Consider the following 22,247-nt stretch of genomic DNA (forward strand, 5'->3'; position numbering starts at 1 on the left):
AATGTATAATTTAGGAAGGTAAAGGGTAATTTCCATCAAATAAAGTGGAACTGCTGGCCACTCCAAAAACGGCGCCGTTTGCTGAAGAAGTTCCCGAGCCATTCAATTTCAACCTATTCGGCTATTCCCAAATCAAAATCCAACCCATCAAAAACCTTCCTTTTCCTCCAGCTTTTCTTCTTCTTCTTCACTCTCTCTCTCTCGCTCCCCCGTAAACCCAAAACCATGGCCAAAGAAGCAGACCCATCCTTAGGGTACCTCACCCGCAAAGACACGGAGGTGAAGCTTCCGAGACCAACACGTGTCAAGAACAAAACTCCGGCGCCGATTCAGATCACCGCCGAGCAGATTCTCCGTGAAGCGCGTGAACGCCAAGAGGCTGAGATTCGGCCTCCGAAGCAGAAGATCACCGACGCGACTGAGCTCTCCGAGTACCGGCTTCGCAAGCGGAAGGAGTTCGAAGACCTAATCCGCCGCGTGCGATGGAATATCAGTGTTTGGATCAAGTACGCGCAGTGGGAGGAGTCTCAGAAGGACTTCAATCGAGCTCGCTCCGTCTGGGAACGAGCTCTCGAGGTGGATTATCGGAACCACACGCTGTGGTTGAAGTACGCAGAGGTGGAGATGAAGAACAAGTTCATCAACCACGCCAGGAACGTTTGGGACCGAGCCGTCACTCTCTTGCCGAGAGTGGATCAGTTGTGGTACAAGTACATCCACATGGAAGAGATGCTTGGCAATGTCGCCGGAGCCAGACAGATCTTCGAGCGGTGGATGAGTTGGATGCCGGACCAGCAAGGTTGGCTTTCCTACATCAAATTCGAGCTCCGTTACAATGAAATAGAGCGAGCTAGGCAGATTTTCGAGCGGTTCGTGCAGTGTCACCCTAAGGTCTCTGCTTGGATTCGCTACGCCAAGTTCGAGATGAAGAATGGTGAGCCTGCTAGGTCGAGGAATGTCTATGAACGAGCCGTTGAAAAACTCGCTGACGATGAAGAAGCCGAGCAGTTATTTGTTGCATTCGCTGAATTCGAAGAGCGGTGTAAGGAATCAGAGCGTGCTAGGTGTATCTACAAGTTTGCTCTTGATCATATACCGAAAGGAAGGGCTGAGGACTTGTATAGAAAATTTGTAGCATTTGAGAAACAGTATGGAGATAAGGAAGGAATTGAGGATGCCATAGTGGGGAAGAGGAGATTTCAGTATGAAGATGAAGTGAGAAAAAATCCATTAAATTACGATTCATGGTTCGATTATATTCGATTGGAAGAGAATGTTGGGAATAAGGGTAGGATTAGAGAAGTGTACGAGCGAGCCATTTCGAATGTGCCTCCTGCTGAGGAGAAGCGGTATTGGCAGCGATATATTTATTTATGGTAAGTAATGTGGTTGAGAATGCAGTTTTAAGTTCGATTAATTCAAGTTCATATGCTCAATTTTTGTTGCTGATTTTGTGTTTGTGTGATTTTTAGGATTAATTATGCGCTGTATGAAGAGCTTGATGCAGAAGATGTGGAGCGCACAAGAGACGTGTATAGGTAAGTTTGTGATTGTCAATAACTTATTTTTGTGGTTGGTAAAGTTGATGTACTGCATAAGTTTATGACTTAAAAATGTGGCAGATAGCTCTAACGGATTGTCTTGTTTTCAATGTATGCTTTTGCATGATGTTATTCATACTTCACTTGTATTTTTTGCATTGTGTGGCCAAAATAAATTCAAGGTTGTAATTTAGATGTTTACACGTGGTGGTGGTGGTGTTTCACATGCTAGATTGATGCAGTTCTCTTTCATTTGTGGTTCTTGTTTCATGCATAGTATACGGATCCTATACCATAACTTTAGTGTCCTTTAGTAGCAATATTTAATATGTTGTGAAACTCACCTCCAAATGAATAACACTAGTACACTAAAAAAATAAATTGAAAATGCAGGTTTGCTCTAAGAAATCTGCAAATTAGATTAAAGGTGCTTTAAATTTGAAATTTTTTTTTCAGTTACTTCTCAAAATGTCAAGCTCCATACCCAAAAATTTGTTAGGTTTATTTTTCTGAGAGTATAAATTGAAAAGTACCTCTGATGTGGTCAATAATTCTAATCTGTTTATGTTCAAAAGAAGAATAAAATGGTTTGGTTATGTTAAAAGAGGAGAGTGATTAGTGTACCAATAAGAAAGAGAGAATTAATTCAAGTTAAAGGAACAAAAAGAGGTGGAGGAAGATGAATAATAACATTGATAGAAGTAGTGAAAAATGATTTATCAACTAAGGAAGTAACATAGAATATGGTTTTGGATAGAATAGAATGATGGAAAAGAGTATTGACTAGTCTATGGAGGATCCATAGACAACCCCAAAATCTTGGAACTAATCTTTTATGCCTTCAAGTAAATTACACAGGTTGTTAGAAGTTGTAGAATTAAATTAGTGGAAACATAGAAATTATTATACTGTTTATGTGATGTAGTAGGTCAGTGAAAAGATAGATAAAATGGAGTGGAAGTAGTGGGCTCCAAATCTTTCTTTGCATTATGAATATGGTCTATTGAAATCAAACACTGTTTCAGTATCAAACAGTAAAAATTTGGGGCTTTTAAGTGAAACACAGTTTCCCACTATAAAGGAAAAATAATTAGCGATTGAGAGATCTGAGACTATAAAGGGGAGAGAGAGAGTGAGAGAGAGATTTGAGGCTTCCATCACCATCAGGCCTCTGCCCACCATCAGACTACTGGAATCGCTACCAGTAAAGTTCTATTTTTCATTATTTATTTAACTTGAGAAGTTGAATTTCGTTTGGAAGTAAAAATCAGCAGCTGGAACCCTCATTTTCTTTTGTCTATCTGGAATTCTGCATCCACATTCAATGACAGTTCCTGCCTGTGCTGAGCCTTGTCTGACTGTGAATATAAATCAGAGTACTTTTTTTTTTTTCCCTGAATAAATCATAGAGTACCTTGGTGAAATACCAAGTTTGTTAAGAGTTCTTTTCATTCATGTATTTTTTTTTTTTTTGATAAGTAATAAGCTTTATTGATATAAAAAAGGAACACCCTAGTACACGGGGAGTGTACAAGGGATCAAGAAATCAAATACAAAAATTGCAAGAGTCTAGGAAATCAATAAAAGAAGGGAATGATTGTTTTTGCAAAGCAAACAACCAATACTGCAAAGTTCTAAAAAAGAATAGCTTGAGGTTCGGAATAGATCTCTCAATATCTTCAAAACATCTACTATTTCTCTCCCTCCAAAGACACTACATTAAGCAATATGGAATGATGGACCAAATATAACCATTTCGATGACGACCAAAACTGCCTTGCCAACACCCTAACAACCCCAAAACAGTGTGCGGCATAACCCAAGTTACTCCAAATAGACCCAAAACCATAGACCATAGATCCATAGCAATAGGACAATGAAGGAATAAATGGTCAACCGATTCACCATTTCTTTTGCACATGTAGCACCAATCCAAAATCCACACCTTCCTTTTCATAAATTATCAATTGTCAAGTATTTCCCTAAGTCAGTAGTCCAAACAAAGAAAGCTACTCTAGAGGGAATCTTTTGCTTCCAAATACTTTTCCAAGGAAAATCATAGATAGTGTTGCCAACTAAAATTTTATAATAATCACTAACCATGAATCTCTTATTTTTGCTAGGTATCCAACACATTTTATCCTCACCAAGTCCCCTTATAGGAGAACCATATACGTTTCCATGAAGACTGACATAGCCTCTAGTTCCCGAGCATGCACACCCCTAAAGGATCTCATATCCCAAAAGAGGACACCATTGGAAGACTTCATCAGCTTAGCTGCACTGGCATCTTTATTCCTGCAAAATATGAACAAGTTAGGATATCTAACAGCAAGAGATGTCTCTCCACACCACCGGTCTTGCCAAAACTTCACTCTAGACCCATCACCAATATCATATAGAATATGGTGTGAGAAATAAGGCCATCATTTACTAATATTTCTCCATAAACCAACACCATAAGGGCCATTCACAGATTTGGTACACCAGCCCCCCCACACACATATCCATATTTCATCTCTATCACTTGTCTCCAAAGGGCATCTTTCTCAATCCCAAATCTCTATAGCCACTTCCCAAGTAAAGCTTCATTGAAAAGTCTTATCTTCTTTATCGCTAAACCACCCAAAGAAATAGGAGCACAAACAGTAGCCTATTTAACCAAATGAATTTTAGGTTCATCTCCAAAACTACCCCATAAGAAATTCCGCTGAAGCCTCTCAATTTGGTTAGCCACACTAGCAGGTATAGGAAATAAAGATAGAAAATAAGTGGGTAAATTAGATAGGGTGCTTTTGATTAGGGTGACTCTACCTCCTTTGGATAAATATAAGCGTTTCCAACCTGCCAATCTCCTCTCCATTTTCTCCAAAATTGGATTCCATATAGTATTATCCTTGAATTTAGCACCTAAGGGAAGACCCAGATATTTCATTGGAAGAGAACCCTGCTTACAGCCAAGAACAACCAGCAATAGGTCAATATTATGGACTACCCCGACTGGAACCAATTCTGACTTGCCCAGGTTTATCTTTAGACCTGACACCGCCTCAAACCATATAAGAATCATGGGAAGAATCAAAATTTGTTCTAAATCAGCCTCACAAAAAATTAAAGTGTTATCCGTAAAAAGGAGATGAGACACCGCCAAGGATCTTCCCTCCAAATTATCCACACTAAATCCTGGCATACGTCCTTCATGAACTGCTTTATCCAACATTCTTCCAAGAGCTTCCATCACCAAAACAAGCAACAATGGAGACAACGGATCACCTTGTCTCAAACCTCTAGTGCTACCAAAAAATCCACAAGGAGAGCCATTAATCAAGATGGAGAAACGGACTGTAGAAAGACAAAAGAAGATCCATTGTCTTCATTTGGCAGAGAACCCACTTCTTTCTAACATTTGCAGAAGAAAGTTCTAGTTTACATGGTCAAAAGCCTTCTCAACATCCAGCTTACAAATCAGCCCCGGTGCCCCAGACTTCAATCTACTATCAAGACATTCATTAGCAATAAGAACTGAGTCAAGGATCTGTCTGTCCTTCACAAAAGCATTGTGAGATGTTGAGATTATATCCCCCATCACTATGTGGAGCCGATTAGCCAAGACTTTAGTAATAATTTTATAAACACCCCCAACCAGACTAATGGGCCGAAAATCCCTAATCTCACTTGCTACATGTTTTTTTAGGAATGAGAGTAATAAAAGTTGCGTTTAAACTTTTCTCAAACTGACCACTAGCAAAAAAATGATGAAATACGGCTATAAGATCAGGTATAACAATCCCCCTGCAAGCTTGGAAAAAAGCCATAGGGAAGCCATCTGGTCCAGGAGATTTATCACCATGAAAACTCTGAACGACATCAAAAATTTCTGTCTCTTCAAAAGGTCTCTCTAACCAATCTGCATTATCCCCAGATATCATTAGAAAAACTAACGAATCCGGAAACGGTCGATCAACCTGCTACTCAAGAGTACAAATTCATGAAGAAATGAGTAATGCAGTTTGCAATTGTACCCTGATCCGAAGACAAGGTACCATTAACCATTAGGCTTTCAATACCATTATTTTTCCTGTTAGAATTAGCCATTCTATGAAAAAATCTGGTATTGGCGTCCCCTTCCTTCAAGTGCAACACCCTAGACTTTTGTCTCCAACTAATCTCTGCCATAAGAGTTAACTTTTCAATATCAGTACGAATATTAGTTTGTTCTAACTTCTCCTCAGTTGTTAAGCTATTTGTCTCCCCTTTAGCATCCAAAACATTCAGGTTGCTCCAAAGGTCTTGTTTCTTATTTGTGACATTGCCAAACTCAGTTTCATTCCACTTTTTTAAATCCAACTTCAAGGCAGCCAACTTCTTAGCTAGAATAAAACTTGGGGTTCCTTGGAACAAATAGGATGCCCACCACTTCTTCACTTTCTCGACAAAATTATCTACCCTCAACCACATATTTTCAAAACGGAAAGGAATTCTACCTCTTCGCTGACTCCCACCCTCCAACAAAATAGGAAAATGGTCAAAAAGTACTCTAGATATCCTTTTTTGGGTGAATTGTGTGAAGTGATCTACCAAAAGTGGGGAGAAAAAGAACCGATCTAGACGAGAAGCTGAGGATGTATTGGACCAGGTGTAAAGGCCCCCTTCCATAGGTATATCCATCAACCCATGCAAAGAAACAAAGTCAGAAAATCCACACATAGCCCGAGAGTAGGTAGCAACCCCCAAACGCTCTAATGGGAAACGGATTATATTAAAGTCACCTCTGAGGCACCATGGCAAATCCCACCAACTGATCAGCCCAGTTAGTTCCTCCCACATCAGCCTACGCCTTTTGTTCAAATTTGGCCCATAGACGCCTGTGAAAGCCCACTCAAATTGGTCGCTTACATTTTTAAACTTGCATGAAACCGAAAAATGCCCCACCACTTCCTCCACCTTTTCCACTACCTGTCTATCCCACATCAATAAAATACCTCTAGAAGCACCATCTGAACCCAGGTACAACCAATCTACGTATGGACAACTCCAAATACTTCGGACAATACCTCTAGTAATCCACTCTAGTTTGGTCTCTTGCAAACACACAATATCAGCCTTCCAGGATTGCAACAAGTTACAAATGTGAAGCCTCTTGTCAACTTCATTCAACCCTCTGACATTCCAGGAAAGTAACTTCAAATTCATTGAGCAACAGAGAGAATCTGATTCCTATTAATACCACTTCGCCTAATAGATGTAGAGCCATAATTAATAGAACTAAACAACCCCTTCAACTGTCTTAAACCTTTCACCCCCGAACCTTTTAAACCACATGTTTTCTTGTTCACCTCAGCCCTCCGATTTAATTCAGCTTCAACAGCCAATAAAAATTTTGTTGCTTGATCTTCTAATCCCTTAAGGGACGTGCCAAGGAAGCTATCGAAGTTATTGAATTTCTTTTGAAACCATTTGGAATAAGGTTCCTGGCTCTCTGAAGTATCCACGCCCACAACTGACTGCTCTACCACGGCCAAAGGTAGAGAAAAAGCAAGTGGTTCAACATCTAGGGGTTGATCAGCTTCCTCCGAGTAGGTATTCGAAACCCAGTCCTCCACCAATACTTCATCCTCTTCAATAATAGCTGATGACACATTAGTAACGTCAGAAGACTCCAACGGAACTAAGGCCAGCTGTTTTTGCTTTTCCAATACCCCTGTAGCTTCACACCGGGGCAAAGAGATCTAAATCGGAACCGCAACCATCCTCCCATCACGTAATTCCAGTACCCATTGCTCCGAATTCCCCCATTTCTTGACTATATTGCCGGAATGCTCCTGGAGAATCAGTCGAAGGTCACGCTCTAAGATCTCATGGTACATGACGACCCATTCCTGGCCTCCTTGGCCTCGTTAGAGCCGAGAAGCTCAGGCTCGACTACATCAGAGACTTGATTCGAGTCAATCAGCGCTGAGAACTCATACTTGGCGTTATCGATCTTATCGGAGTTGAGAATTTGAGTAGCGGCGACATCGGAGACCATCGACGACATCAGCGGCCTTATCGGCTCAACCATTACATCGGTGCTCAGAGTATCTAAAGCTGAGCACGCCGAGACCGATGGACACAACAAAGACTTCCCTAGAGGTTTGGTCTCTCGCATCGGTAAAGACCTGGTGGTCACTTCTTTTCTTTTGGGCCGCTAGACCAGAGTGGGCTTGGGCTTAAATTTGTGGACATGAGGTGGGTTAATTGGAATAGAATCAGCAAGTGCGTTGGGCCTAGAGACAGCTTGCGTGGGCACACCAGAAGGACTTACACAACCCATTTCCTTAATGTTGGAGCACTTAATTTCCCACTTACCGTTCAGCCCATGCTCCAAACTTAAAGATACTTCTAGCGACAAAGGAGATTTAGCGCCATTAAGAGCATCGTCCTTAATTTCAAGCATGATTTCAGCCCCAGGTACCGCTCTTTCCTTCCCAACAACCCTATCGCGCGAATCATGGTTTTGATTGCTCAAGCTAGATTTGTTTGAATTTTGAATAATGGGCATTAATTGCTTTCCTTTTCTGCTTCCACCATTGTTTTTCCGATCACCGTCCACCGCTGCCGACAAATAGGATTTTTGATGTCTGAACTTTTGCACTGTCAGGTTCAAGGCAGATTGAGATGTCGGTTTGACGACAAGTGTGTCAGGAGCAATAATAGCCTTATGTAGATGAAATCCAAACCCTCTCCACCCACTACCTTGCTTTCCTTCCGGCACAATGATGAAACCCCTCCGACGACCATGAACAAGTTCAGAGATCATAAGAAAGCTTCCATGTCCATTGAATCCCAGTTGCAAAATAAATACCTTATCACTATCCCTAAAGGTTCTTGCAAATTTTTCAGGAGGTGTATTTGACATGAGATCCTCCACATAAGTTAGCAAACATTTAGCACTCTCTTTACCCATGAAAACCGATCGGAGAGAATCCTTATTCCTTTCATATATACGTAACATGTAGTAAGTACCTCCCTCCTCAACTGAAAATTCAAACGTTTTGGACTCGACGAAAAAGAAAATGGAACCTCCCATGATAACCGAGAAAATAAAAACCAGAGAATTTTGTGACTAATCCGAGGTAGCCAGGCCTCAAAACATGTTGGAATCTATGCAGTCACTTAAAATTATCTATTTATTTTAGAAAGTAAAACTACAGAACCAAAGTGCAAAACATGCTTATTACTTTCTTTCTTTTTTGAGAAGTTTAAAACATGTTTATTACAATCCCCAAAGTAGGATGTGTACAGAAATAAAACTTGTTTACAAAATGGGGAGATGTAACATGATCTAGAGCTTAGTACCTCATAGCTTGGAGGCATGAGATGTTTTCATTCATGTTTCATGGTGAACAATCACACGTGCACTATTGATAAGCATGTGCATTCAATTGCATGACAAGGGCTACTACATATGTTGTCTTGAAATCTTTTAGTTGAGGCATATGATACTTTCAAAGAGTAATTAAGGAGATGATAAGATAGAATGACTTTGTATAAGATAGAAGGTGAAAAAGAAGATACAAAACAACCCTTATTAGTCTGTGAAGGATCTATAGACAACCTCAACGTTTGAGAACTAAGGTTTGTTATTGTTATATCCTGGTGCTGGGGAAGCTTAATGCTCTAATACATTTACTCCTAGGCGTATTTTATAAGTAGTGGGTTTATGTGCAAAAAGGGAAATGACATTCTTAAATTAGGAGGGGATGAGGTTCTCTTTGATCATATACTTTGATTTTACCACTATCCAGGGAACTAGAAGGCTCAAATGCATATAATTTACCATCTACTACAACACTCAGTTTTGTACTTGCCTGCTGTGCAGGCCATTCCTCTCCCATGCCATTTGGCATTTCAACCCAGGAATTTGTGTCAGGGTCATAAGTTTCTCCTCCATCATCAACAAAAAAGGTCCGTGAATACAAACTTTGAGGGACGCTTAACCTTCCCACGTTTGAAGTAATAGGCTTTAGCATGTCAACCAAAAAGGTGGTGGGTAACACTTGCGCTTTTGAGAATGGCATGCTTGGAACTTGGGACCATGTCCCCTTTGAGGGGTCAAAACCTTTAGCAGACTGAAGAGGAGTCAAACCACACATATGTTATATTTAACAGAGGGAGGAAGGGGGGGGGGGGGCAATGAAATCCTTTTTTTTTTTTTTGTTTTGTTGGTAAGTACCATATACGTATTTGGGTTATGACAACTAACATTATTTGTGGTGGCATTGGGATACTGGGTGATAAAATTTGTGTTAGAAGGGGATGAGGTCCTAGGAAGCATGGACGCGGCGCCAAAGGTGCCGCACCCGCATCCGACGCGGCGCGACGCACGAGGGACGCCGCTGCTTGCGCGTCAGTGCCGCGTCGGCCATGTGTTTTCCTTTTTTTTTTCCAGCCGACTTGCGCCGACGTGGCTTGAATCGCGCCGACTCGGCGCCGATTCGAGCAGATTTGGGCCGATTTGGCAAGAATCGGGCTGTTTCAGCCGTATTGGGACGTATCGGCCGGCGACCAAAACGGCCGAAACAGTCCCAAAACGGCCGAAACAGGCCGAAATAGGCCTTGAATCATGCCGCAACAGCCGAAATCGGCTCTAAACGAGACCCAAAAACCCTAAATCTGTCCTTCCTCAATTTTATTTTGAATATTTGTTGCTTCTTTTGTGTTTTCATTTTGGTTTTGTGTTGTGTTTTGTGTTTCTTGCTTTATTCTTTCTTTGTTTTGTGAATCAAGGCATAGTAATATGTTTTTTAAGAATGTTTTAATAGTAAAAATATATAGAAAATATAAATAAAAATATTTTTAAGAATTTTTTAATTGCCGAGTCCCGCCGCACCCGCACCCACCTTTTTCAAAAATTGCTGAGTCCCGCACCCGCACCCGCACCCGTGCTTCATAGATGAGGTCAAGCAACCTAATGTTTGTGTTGTTATTCAATGGGAGTAGCTAGTAGTCGGCAACTATGTGATACTTGGCCAACACTAGTGATATTGGCTTGATGGCAAATTTGCGGATGCTGAATGACTTTGCTTTGGGGCCTTGGCAGTGGTGTTGGATAATTTGTCTTTGTGGTGGTGGTTGTGATTTGCAATGGGTGGGGTTCTGGGCTTGCTGATGATTGAGAAAGAAACATTTTTGGGGTTATTGGTCGTGTAATTTGCAAATTTTCAGGCTTTGTATATGTGTGCTACACTTAAGCCTAGTTAAAGCACTTTGATCCAAGTATTGTGCCATTTTGAAATCTCACAAAGATTATTCACAATTTAGGCTTCATCCTCCATTTTATAGGACATCCCATTTGTGCTGCCATATGCATAAAATGATGGTGCTTGCATTTGCTGAATGCTGCACATAGGAACCTTAGCATACAATTTTCTATGTATTAGGTCTTGAGTGAAGGAATGGCTTCTCAAATTAATTATAAAAATAAAAAGAGAAAGGCTTAGAAAGGCTTCTTCTTCCCATATTTTGTAGGCTAAACACTTAAAATTAAAAATGAAAAAATAAACTAATGATGGCTTGAACTCTAGTCTTTATAACCATGGAAAGCAATGTAGTTTATACGCTAGGAAGCACGGACACTTCATTTGGAGTGCCATATTGGTGTCATACCCGCTGTGTCATATAATTTTTCAAAAATTACTTGTATTGCCATGTCATACCTGTACCCATGTCTATGTTAGTGCTTCCTAGTTTATGGTTATAACTTATAAACAATTTGTCTGTTGATTACTTAATAGATGATCATAAATTTCAGGTATGTAGGAGATTTTATGCCGTACAATCAATTTGGTTTCAGTTTTTTTTTTTCCCCTGTGAACAATTAATAAGGAATTGTAAGTGTTTACAATTTGAAAATCTCTCTGATGACATTCATTATAAAAATTATTATATGAGATCTGTTAATGCGAATTAAGTGACTTACACAGTTATTCACAATGGCACTTGTAACTGGTTTTCCTATGTATGATTCACGTGAGTGGACAAACCCAAGTGACTTTGAAGAGATTGCTCATGTACTGTTAATTTTTCCAGGGAGTGTCTGAAGCTCATTCCTCACGAGAAATTCTCTTTTGCAAAATTATGGCTTCTAGCTGCTCAATTTGAGATCCGTCAGCTAAATCTCAAGGTTGCATAACAAATCCTAGGAAATGCAATTGACAATGCTCCTAAAGATAAGGTCATTTACTAATTGAGTTTAAATATCAACTATATTTGGCATATTTGGCATATTCTCACACTTGTGATTGTACTTTTTAACCTAATAGATATTTAAGAAGTACATTGAGATAAAGCTTTAGCTTGGAAATATAGACCATGGTTGAAAACTTTATGAGAAGTATTTGGAGTGGGTGCCTGAAAACTGTTATGCATGGAGCAAGTATGCAGAATAAGAGAGATCTTTGTTTGAGACCAAGTGAGCTAGGGTGATCTTTGAGTTTGCAATTGCCCAACCAGCACTGGATATGCCAGAGTTATTGTGGAAGGTACATGCAATAATGCATTCCTCATTTTACTCCTTGCTAAAAATACAGTTAGACTATTTATTATTCATTTTAACTTTCATTCCTAATTGTTAATGGTCCTTTTAGTTGTATAATCACTTTTCACCATGAACATTTGTTTTAGGAAGATGTTTGCAGTTGCTGTTTCTTGATTCATTCCATAGTTTCTTCAGTAAATTTAATGATAGTCAAAAAAATGAAAGAAGTTATTGTTTCTTGATTCTTAATCCTACTATGCCTGAAATAATGAAAAAGGGGCCCATATCTGATAACTAAGTGAAGTAAGTTGGGTCATTTCTGTCTTATAGTCTGATTTCTTTTGCCACTTTGATATCCCATAATTCTGGATGTGATGATCACTTTTTTGGTTAGCAATTTGACTTGATTGTAAGAAAGCATTGACATATTTTTTAAAGCTTGTTGACTACATTGATTTTTAGATAACTGATAATAATAAATCTATTTATTTTGTGACAGGCATACATTGATTTTGAAATATCAGAGGGTGAATTCGAAAGGACCAGAGAGCTCTATGAGAGGCTTCTGGACAGAACTAAGCACTTGAAGGTCTGGATAAGCTATGCAAAGTTTGAGGCGTCTGCCATGGAGGAGGATGCAAAGGGTTCAGACTTGGCAGAAGATGATCTCCAGGATGATCTTCATGAAAAAAAGAAGCAATGCATTCAGCATGCTAGAAGTAAGGAATTTTTGGTGAAATCATATTGTTTACTTCTTTAAATTTATGATTTGATTGTGTTTTAAATCTCATCACAAATAAAACAAGCTCTAACCCTTTTCTTTTGTTTTCTATGAATCAGGGGTTTTTGAGAAAGCCATTAACTACTACAGAACATCTGCACCTGAGTTAAAAGAGGAAAGAGCAATGCTACTGGAAGAGTGGCTGAACATGGAGAGCAGTTTTGGGGAGCTTGGTGATATTAGTTTAGTCCAGGCTAAGCTGCCAAAGAAGCTGAAAAAGAGGAGGCAGATGGTGTCTGAGGATGGTCCGGCTGGGTATGTTAACTAACTTATAAAATTCTTATTAAGATTTGATATAATTACGTTCCTTACATTCTTTAGGTTTTTCCCTATTTGCCTGTGCTAACAAGTTTAAATTGGCAGGTACGAGGAATACATTGATTATATGTTCCCTGAGGAAACTCAGACGACTAATCTTAAAATCTTGGAAGCTGCGTATAAGTGGAAGAAGCAAAAGATGTCTGATGAAGACTAGCATGGTAAACCTGTTTTTGTAGAATTGTAGCTTTTGGTGTAAATACACAATTGTTTTTTTTAATGTTAATTGGGTGAAAATGAAGTAGTTTAGCTGCTAATCATATTTTTCTGGAATGAAAGATTTCACCCCCAAAATCAGTTGAGGGAACTAAAGAGTTCTATCGAGTGTCTAGAGTAGATTTTGAGAATTTATTATCATAGTGATGAAACAACATATCCTTCAAGGCTGAAATTTATTTTATCAATTCCTGAAATGCACTTTGAACTGATTGTTGATTATAGATAGTGTCATGTGATATCCACTATGGAGAAATTTTTCGTAGACATTGTAATAACTTATGGTGCATTTACTGTGGTATTAGTAATGCCACAGATGTGGGTAAGCTCTAGATGAATTTGCCACTGTTGGAAGTTTTATGTTGCATGCCTTTTTGATCTTAAGTTTTTCTTTTGTTTGGGTTAAGAGAGAGTTAAAAAATGTAGCCAATAATATGGCTAAGTGCTGCTGTCTATAATTCAGTACTGATCTGTAACAGTTCTTCCCTTCCCCTTTCAGTCTGGGAGTTTTGGAAGGCTGATGTTGGATTTTCTTTTTGAAACTGATGTTGGATCTTTTCGGTTTAATGAAAATTTACTAGTTTATTATTATAAAAAAAAAAAGAAGGTCCCTTCCCCAAGCCCATGCCCCATAGGTAATATGGAACCAATAGTTTAAAGGTTTAAAGCTGTAACTTTTTTCATAATATTCTCAGCAACTACTCCAGATGAGCCTGAATTTCCTTTGGATGAGGGAGACAGTAGTTAATCTGGAAAAAAAAAGAAAAAAGGAGAATGGGTTGTGAAAGTGAATAAGATCAGGTTGTAAAGCTTATTAATGTTTTTTATTTTTTTATTTTTTTTTGATACCAGGTCCGGAAAGTACAAAGCATAAATGTTTTAGTTAGTACCAGACATATCCATTACACCTTAAATGTTCTGATAAAAAATAATGAATGTGAGAATTTGTTGCACTTTTAGCCATATTAGTCACGCGGCATAATTGTCTAAGATTTGCAAACAGTGCTCTACAACTCCAATGGGTCCCCTGGACTTGTTGCCAACTTTTTTTCCGTTCCTTTACTGTTTGTGAGGAGGAAGATATTTGAGAACCCCAACTGTGTTACTTTTTTATGACTGCAGCTTGTATTGCTATCTGCTTAGCTATAGCTTTGGATTGGGCTTTTGTGGTATCACAAACTTCCAAAAAAAAGTTTCCTTCCCTGTCAAAGCCTTGGAATGCAATGCCACTTCCTGTACTTTCTTTTATGTTTAGAACCGTCTGCTTTGATAAGGAGCTGCCATTTCTTTCTAAATTGGCTTGATGTTGGAAGCAATGCCACTTCCCACATTTGTGTGTGCTTATTGTCACATAAATCCATAATAAGAGGACCATTTTAAGTGCTACTTAAATGTCCACATGTATAAATTTCTAAGGTCATGAATCTTGTGAACTAGACTAAAAAATTACAACTACATGAGAGTGGCAAGGATAGTGTCCATATGATGTATGTGGTCCTTATGGTGCATCATCATGCATATTAGTGGAAAATATGAGGGGTGGTTGGGGGAATTCCTCCCGATTTATTAGAAACAAGTCAAAGCTGTATAGGCTTACAAATTCCTTGCATAAATTTGTAATCTGTAACACATCAAAATTTTTCCAAATTTCCAATCATCCAAATGAAACTTTTTTGGTGAAATTTGCAATTTAGATAAAAAAAAATTATTTGAAAATAGAAACTCAACAAATGAAACTTAAAAAAAAAAAAAATCAATTTAAAAACATTTATGAAGTTAAAATAGTTGTGGAAAATTCTATAATTTTTTTTTTGGGTGAAAGAAAATTCTATAATTCTAACCTTGTAAAGAGGTCTTCAATTTCCCATTTCCTCGTATCTATTGCCTATTGGTAATTTACCAACATATATTGTGTGGGAAGCATGACCAGCCATATCTTATACAAGGACACAGTTCAGTAATCACAATTACCTGCACTGTCTGCACACATAAGAAGATGAAAAATAAATAAAATCCAAGTGACTTTTGGCTGGGGTTTTTTTCCCCTACGCATTTCCTAATGGGATGGAATGCAATATGGAAAACAGTAGCAGTGCGATTTTAGGCTACCACCGGTAAGCTCCCTTTTAATGTTTTGGAATTCGAATGGAGTCAATGGACTACATACGTCACATGTTTTATTAAAGCGTTTTTACATGGGTTTAAAAGGTCAGGTTTTTGGGTTGCTCTTTTATCTTGGTTGCACTTCAGTTAATACTTAATACATTGAATCAGTCAATGACGCGAAGTACAAAACAATGATTCAAGTAAAGTTGTCTTTAGATATAGTGCAGTGCCATACTGGATTCAATGTCTTTGACAGAGCACACATATTTGACTGTCAAGTAACACTAAGACAACATTTTTTTTTCCACCTAAGGCTAGACCATTTATATTTTGCACCAATCAGAACAAATTATGTCAGGAATTGTGAAAAATGTTGTATCCTTAAGACTGATTGATGACAACATGCCTCCTCCAACTGGCTACAATAGAGCATCAGATGGGTTTTGCCAGCTTTATCACTAGTGGAAGATAATTCTGAGAGGCATGAGAATCAAGTCATAATTGGGCTCCTCTTGGTTTTGTTAATGCTGAGGAAGATGACTTGGCTCAATGGATTTTGTCCCCTAGTAAATAGATATGGTACAGATTCTACACAAGTACTTAAACAAATAGTGGCCAAGAGATAAACCCAACCTGGTTTCATAGAGAAGCTCGGAGCTTTTAAGATTCGACAATTGAGATAAGCCAAATTACTCTATCCAGTACCCACAATTTATCCTAAAAAATTTAGAGGATATATTCTCTCTATTGTGATGCATGATACACTCACCTTGCATACAATAACGAAAACCAATTCAAAATTGTTTAAGAGGAAAAGATAATGCTGCACCTTTATCCTTTGTAACAAAGAATACTAGTATCAAACAGTACTCACTCTTTTCCATGACCGAATAGTCTGGGTTTGGTATAGTGGGCAATCATCATTATCATACAATGAAGAAAGAAGCTTTAGAAGTAAAAGTGGAACATCTATTCGCCATGATCGCTTCTCCTATAATAATTATAAATAAATAAATAAAAAAGAGCAAAAAACTGTTTTCTTCGGCCCCCTTATCATCTAAACCCTTCCAAACATTTGGATTGAAACATGCTTTAGGCATTTGATGATTTTCTAGTTTGAGTTGAAGAGATGCATTATTTTTAAGAACAAGCCCTTATTTAGGATGTATTTTCTTTTTGTTATGAATAATATATCAAAAAAAAAAAATCCCAACATTGAGTCCTCAATTGCTTGACAATTATAGTGATTAAACCTAAGTAAAATTGTCACCGCTAATCCTGTTACTCTTTATTCAAAAAAAGAAAAAAACAAGCAAAGTTTTGTTTATTATTTCAATGTAAAAAGCAATTACTTGGTACAATCAACCCTTTTATTATATAGTATATGATATAATTTATTTAATATATGATATTATTATACATGACAAAGGAAAATTTGGTTTGTGTATCCATCATCACTTCTTTAAGGAGATATATATCTACCGCAGGATAACTTTTGTTATTAATATTCTTATTATATGGTAATATTATTATGTCATGGAAATCCAACCATATCATAGCACATGAATTTTCAAGAATCACAAGCATACATGTGCGGCAAGATCTGCGAGCCCAACTTTGAAACAGAAAAAGGGCCATCACCCATTGACCCACTGTGAGATCCCCTTGGATTCTAAACACATTCTATAGTGCCCAAAAGGTGTGACTATGCCACCGAAGAATCACAATGAGTAAAGAATGCCGACTGAAAGCGAAAGATGAAAATAAAAAGAGATGATTGTCTGTAAGAAAAAGAAACCAAGAGAGACATAATCTTCTTTTTTCCAACTAATCCTATCTTAAAAAGTACCAATAATGAAAAATGAAAAAACAAAAAAAATTACAAGTTAAATGGCTGAGCTATCCGGGCTCACCTTTTCTTCTTGACCAACCAATCGGGGTTCAAAGATACAAAATCAATCTTTTGAACCCATTACTGCCAATATAAACAAGTTAATGTCATTGGATGCTCTCTGCGTCCGAGACATTACCATCTAGCAATTAGTGTATAAGGTAGAATCCAAAGCCAATATTTAGTTTCTACCTTATGCCAATACACAAATGAATATGGTTGTCCTAATCCTAACAACTACTTAAAATTTAGAAAAAAAGACTCCCTACAGTTCTAGACCAAACATGTATGATGATGAAGATGGTAATATTGGGGCATGAATTGAAAAACGAAGCAAAGATGGTTAGTGGAACAAGCTTTTAACATAGCTCTATATGCCTGTTCCATGTATGAATCGATCCCGCTGAATTCTTGGATTCCTTTCCCTTGTTATGCTAGCTGATCAGAAATCCTTTTGAATCATATCAGTAGCTTAATATTCTTTCCTTATTCACTTTTTTCTCCTTTTGCTCTTGGCCCTTTTCACCCTTTTATCCATGTTGTTAGTCTTGTAAGAAGACATTGTTTTTCCCTCCAACGGAAATTTAAGTTGATGGATTCTGTTCAGAAGCTGTCCCAGAGGCTTGTGTAGCACCTGCAGCTGTTCCACTCACCCCTGCTGTTGATGTTGCACCTATTGCAATTTGCATGCAAATTCTATGGTAAAAATGGATTGCATTTTACTTAAAAATGAACATTGGAGAATGGTTTAAAATCTATCACCTGTGCTATTAGTTGTTGGCATTGAAGAAGGAAGAGAAAGTATCCCAGTAGAGCCATAGTTCTGAGGCAAATATGGGTACTGTACCATTTGGGGATATTGAACTCCAAAACCCTGAGCCTGGCTACTTTGTGCGTATTGTGCATAGAATGGGTAAAAATTGTGGTACATCCCAGGTGGTCCTGCTGCCCCAGAGGTGGCATAATAAGGAGAGAATTGTTGACCCCCATAAACACTGTAATAGTTCTGTAATATTGACATCAAACTCAAAATCAAGCAATGTAATGTAGTATTTACCATTTGCAATATATGCACACACAAATGTACTAACCATAGGATACATAGCATCTTGGGAATATCCAGTGTACCTGAAAGTTAACCAAAAAGATTTTTAAAGGGTGAAAATAAACACAGATTGATAGGGAATAATAACAAACCAATAATGAATAGAACAAAGTATTAATTAGTCTAAGATTTTTTCCTAGGATCTTTCTAGCTTACCCATAAGCTGAATAAGGAAATGTGTATTGACCAGTTGGTTGATGGTAATATGGAGATGAGGATCCATGATAAGTAGGCGAAGCTACCAAGCCAGTTGCCGGTCTAAACCTTCCTGAACCTGACATTTTATTTTAAAACAAAATCACTTTTTTTATTTTATTTTGGGGTACCCAACGGCATTCAGATCCATATATATTTATAGCATCAAAATACATATTCAGTGAAATCCATTTGCAATAGCTTGCTAAGGTTGAAATAGAGACTGGAATGATAATGAGCATGTTGTGTTGGATACCTATAATCCAACATTACTCATTTCCACATTGTCTCATGAATCCATATCAGATGAATACTTAATGATCATTGACCTTGGCTAGAAAGTTGATATTGGAGGTGTCCATTAATTGTCTATATGCCATTTTCTCCACAAAAAAATAAAAATAAAATAAAATAAAAGGAAAAAAAGAAAAGAGAAAGATGGAAGACCATGTTGAGGAGTTGGTGGACGAGTCTTCTGGGCACCAAGAGATGCCAGATTGCAGTTTGCTCTCCTTCCGTCAATCACGGGAGATGGGTTTTGACATGCTCTCATGGCTGCCTCTGGATCCTTAAATGTAACCTAAGAAACCAGAAAAACAACATAAAGACCCGGGTTTTTTTTTTCTAATCAGACAAACAAATGAAAGAAACATATATATAGGCAAATGCCATTGGAAAACTTATGAAGGATCCAAAGAGGAAAGGAAATGGGCTTACAAAACCGTAGCCCTTGGATCTCCCAGTGTTTTTATCCGTGATAACAACAGCCTCCAAGATCTCACCAAACTGCTCAAAATACCTTCTCATTGTATCCCTTTGAGTCTCCCAAGCCAACCCACCAACAAAGATTTTGGTTAAAGTTGTGTCATTGTACTGCCCCGGATTGCTGTTGTTACCACCCACCATCTGAAATTGCCTTTGTTGAGACATGAAAAATATCAAACACACACAAAAGAAGCAAAGCAAAAGTGCCAAAAACCCCCCCCTAAAGGAAAAGCAAAGACGAAAAAGAATATGAATGAAAACCCAGCAGAAGAACAAAATCAAATGATCTCTCTCTCTCTCTCTCTCCACAACCCAAATATAGAGAGAGAAGAAAAAAAAAAAAAAGAGGCAGAGATTTTGGTAATTAAAAGCAGAAAGAGGCAATTTGTTTTTTTGAAGATCACATCAATGAAATCACAAACACTCGTGCACTTGCGATTCCGTTTGTTGTGTTGTTCTTCTTCTTTTAACTTCGTGTATTTTTTTTTTTTTGGTTTAGAGAGAGGCCTATAATAACTGCCACTTTTTCCACAAACACAACAACAACAACAACTCCTCAGATTCCTCAACGATACTCCGTAACGAGAATATCATTACTGTTGAGGTTGGAAAGGAAAGGAAAGGAAAAAGAAAAACTACCTAAGAAATAATATTTATATACAACACAATTAATAATGTTATATGACACAGAGAAAGAGATTATAAAGAAAGAGAAGAGAAGAAGAAAAAAGAGGAGAACGACAAAAAAAGATAGTAGTGGGCACCCACTACAATAGTAAGCGTAGAGATAGAGAGAGAAAGAGAAGGTGTCCAATGAAAACATGCACTGTATTAAAGACCAAAAGACCAACCTTTTTTGCTGTATCACCACTTTCTCTCTGCTACAATATTGTTGTTGTACATGTTAAATAATAACAAATAATATACTATATATTTATATATATATATATATATATATATATTTGTGGGAGGTGGGTCTGCTCAGTGCTCACTGTTGCTCTCTCTGCCTTTGCCTTTGCATTTGCATTTGAATTTGCATTAGCATTAGCGCTACACAACAACAACAACAACAACAACTACAACATCTCTGCTGTGCTTCGCTGTATTCAACCTTCCATTTTTTCTCTTCCAACCTCCTCTTGTTATTGCCTGCCTCTTCTGTTTATGGCATCTGGTGGGGCTCAGTGCTCTAGGATATGAATGATGCCCCTGATACACACACACACACGCACTCTCTTTTCTCTCTCTCTCTCTCTTTCTCTGTTTGGTCCTGTTCAACTTCCTCTCTGAAGCTGCAGCAATTCTCTTAACCGAAAAAGTACAGGAAATGGGGTTATGTTTTGGTGGGCCAAAACTTTCTGGCACAACCTTCTAAACTTTTTTATTTATTTTTAATTTTTAGTATTAAAAAAAATTATGAATTAAGCTGAGATTAATTCTGGGGGCACCTCAGGTTTTGACAACTAAGCAGTGTCATTCCCTGAATTTAGCACTAACTGAAAACTCAAAACTACCCTCTCTTTTTTTTTTTTTTTTTTTTTCTCACTGAAAGTCTAAATTGGGTGTAAAGCATTTACTCACCTTAACCTATCTTATCAAACGTCCTAGATTCACCAAAACATCAATCGTGGTCCATGGTCCTCCTGCCTTTTCCAAATTTGTCTAGAGGGGTCCCCTCTCTTATCTCTAATTAATGGTTTTCAAAGTCCTCCTAATCTAACTACGTACGTTACATAGATGTCACTTACTTGCACTGCATTATCATTATTATAATTAGTTCTGCAACCGCGTGAGACAGAGTTGTCAACAGCTGACCTTAAGCTTGGATTAGGATTTAAAATTCGAGTTGACATATATAGAAATATGACTTAATTAATTAAGAATAATGTTACAAATACAAACTATTTTATAAATTTTTTTACAAATTACTGATGTGGTGAACGATTATTGGTAAATGAAAAACTGATATTAATTGTAGGCTTAGATGAAAACCAATAAGAGGTTGGTCCTATCAACCTTTTGTAAAAATATTTTAAAATAGTTTGTGACGGTAACATTACTTATTGATTATATATCATAATAAAGAATATTAGGGGTGTTTGCAGTGCAGTTTTAGACCAATTTAAGCACTACATTTTTGTGGTGCAATTTGGCCAAAACTATAACTGCACTGCACCTTAGTTTTGTAGTCACGTGTGCAATGCGGTGCGGTTTGGTGTAGTGTACAAATACCAAAAAAAAAAAAATACTATTAAACTTTTGAACTTTTGATTTTGTGAGAGTGAGTGTGAGATGGAGTATTTAACCAAAATGAAGCCGTGAGATTGGAATGTACTAAAACTAAGCTGATTACTTACTTTATATGATATTAAATTGCTAATATAAATTTAATATAAAATAAATATATGTGTGTGGCGTGGTATGGTTTTGTTATCATAAAACCACACACCACACCGCAACACTACCACTTGCAATGCGGTGCGGTTATTCCATTTGGTCGGTTTGGGTGCGATCTTGAGCGATTTGGTGAACACCCCTAAGTAATAGCATTTTGAATCTCAAAAATATTATAGATTTTGTTAAGAAATATGTAGCTTAATGGACACTTCTTAATGTTTTTAACATGTATTTTTTTTTGAAGTGTTTTAATTTATAACGTTTGCTTCTGATAATTGCCTTCCTTATCCAGTAAATTAAGACACTAAACGGTTTTTTGTGTAAGTAGAAATTAAACCCCATAAAATGTGAGGTAGAGTGAAAATATGGTTAGATCTTTAGATCACATGTTTTGATATCGTTTTGTTCTATCA

At 37.7% G+C, this 22,247-nt stretch overlaps 1 protein-coding gene and 1 pseudogene across 1 annotated transcript; one reads left to right on the forward strand and one right to left on the reverse strand.

Annotated features, from left to right (window-relative positions):
* Positions 1 to 102: 102 nt before the first annotated feature.
* On the forward strand, positions 103 to 13,644 carry LOC142640870 (uncharacterized; annotated as a pseudogene).
* Positions 13,645 to 17,239: 3,595 nt separating this feature from the next.
* On the reverse strand, positions 17,240 to 19,837 carry LOC142638567 (UBP1-associated proteins 1A). The gene is made up of 6 exons (XM_075812599.1): positions 19,390 to 19,837; positions 19,120 to 19,252; positions 18,634 to 18,751; positions 18,464 to 18,500; positions 18,135 to 18,378; positions 17,240 to 18,045 (listed from the first exon to the last, which is right to left on the reverse strand). The coding sequence occupies exons 1-6, from the start codon at positions 19,600 to 19,602 to the stop codon at positions 17,957 to 17,959; spliced, it is 834 nt and encodes a 277-aa protein (XP_075668714.1). The 5' UTR covers positions 19,603 to 19,837; the 3' UTR covers positions 17,240 to 17,956.
* Between the last annotated feature and the right edge of the window lie 2,410 nt (positions 19,838 to 22,247).

Source organism: Castanea sativa, chromosome 6 (genome assembly GCF_040712315.1).
Source record: "Castanea sativa cultivar Marrone di Chiusa Pesio chromosome 6, ASM4071231v1".
Lineage (NCBI taxonomy): Eukaryota > Viridiplantae > Streptophyta > Magnoliopsida > Fagales > Fagaceae > Castanea > Castanea sativa.

Excerpts from the sequence above, each read along its gene's own strand:
- LOC142638567 (XM_075812599.1), bottom strand. The coding sequence starts at position 19,602 with ATGTCTCAACAAAGGCAATTTCAGATGGTGGGTGGTAACAACAGCAAT. Across the intron at positions 18,501-18,633 it reads TTTCCTTATTCAGCTTATGG|GTACACTGGATATTCCCAAG; the intron begins GTAAGCTAGAAA and ends GTTAACTTTCAG. Across the intron at positions 18,379-18,463 it reads AAGATGCTATGTATCCTATG|AACTATTACAGTGTTTATGG; the intron begins GTTAGTACATTT and ends TCAATATTACAG.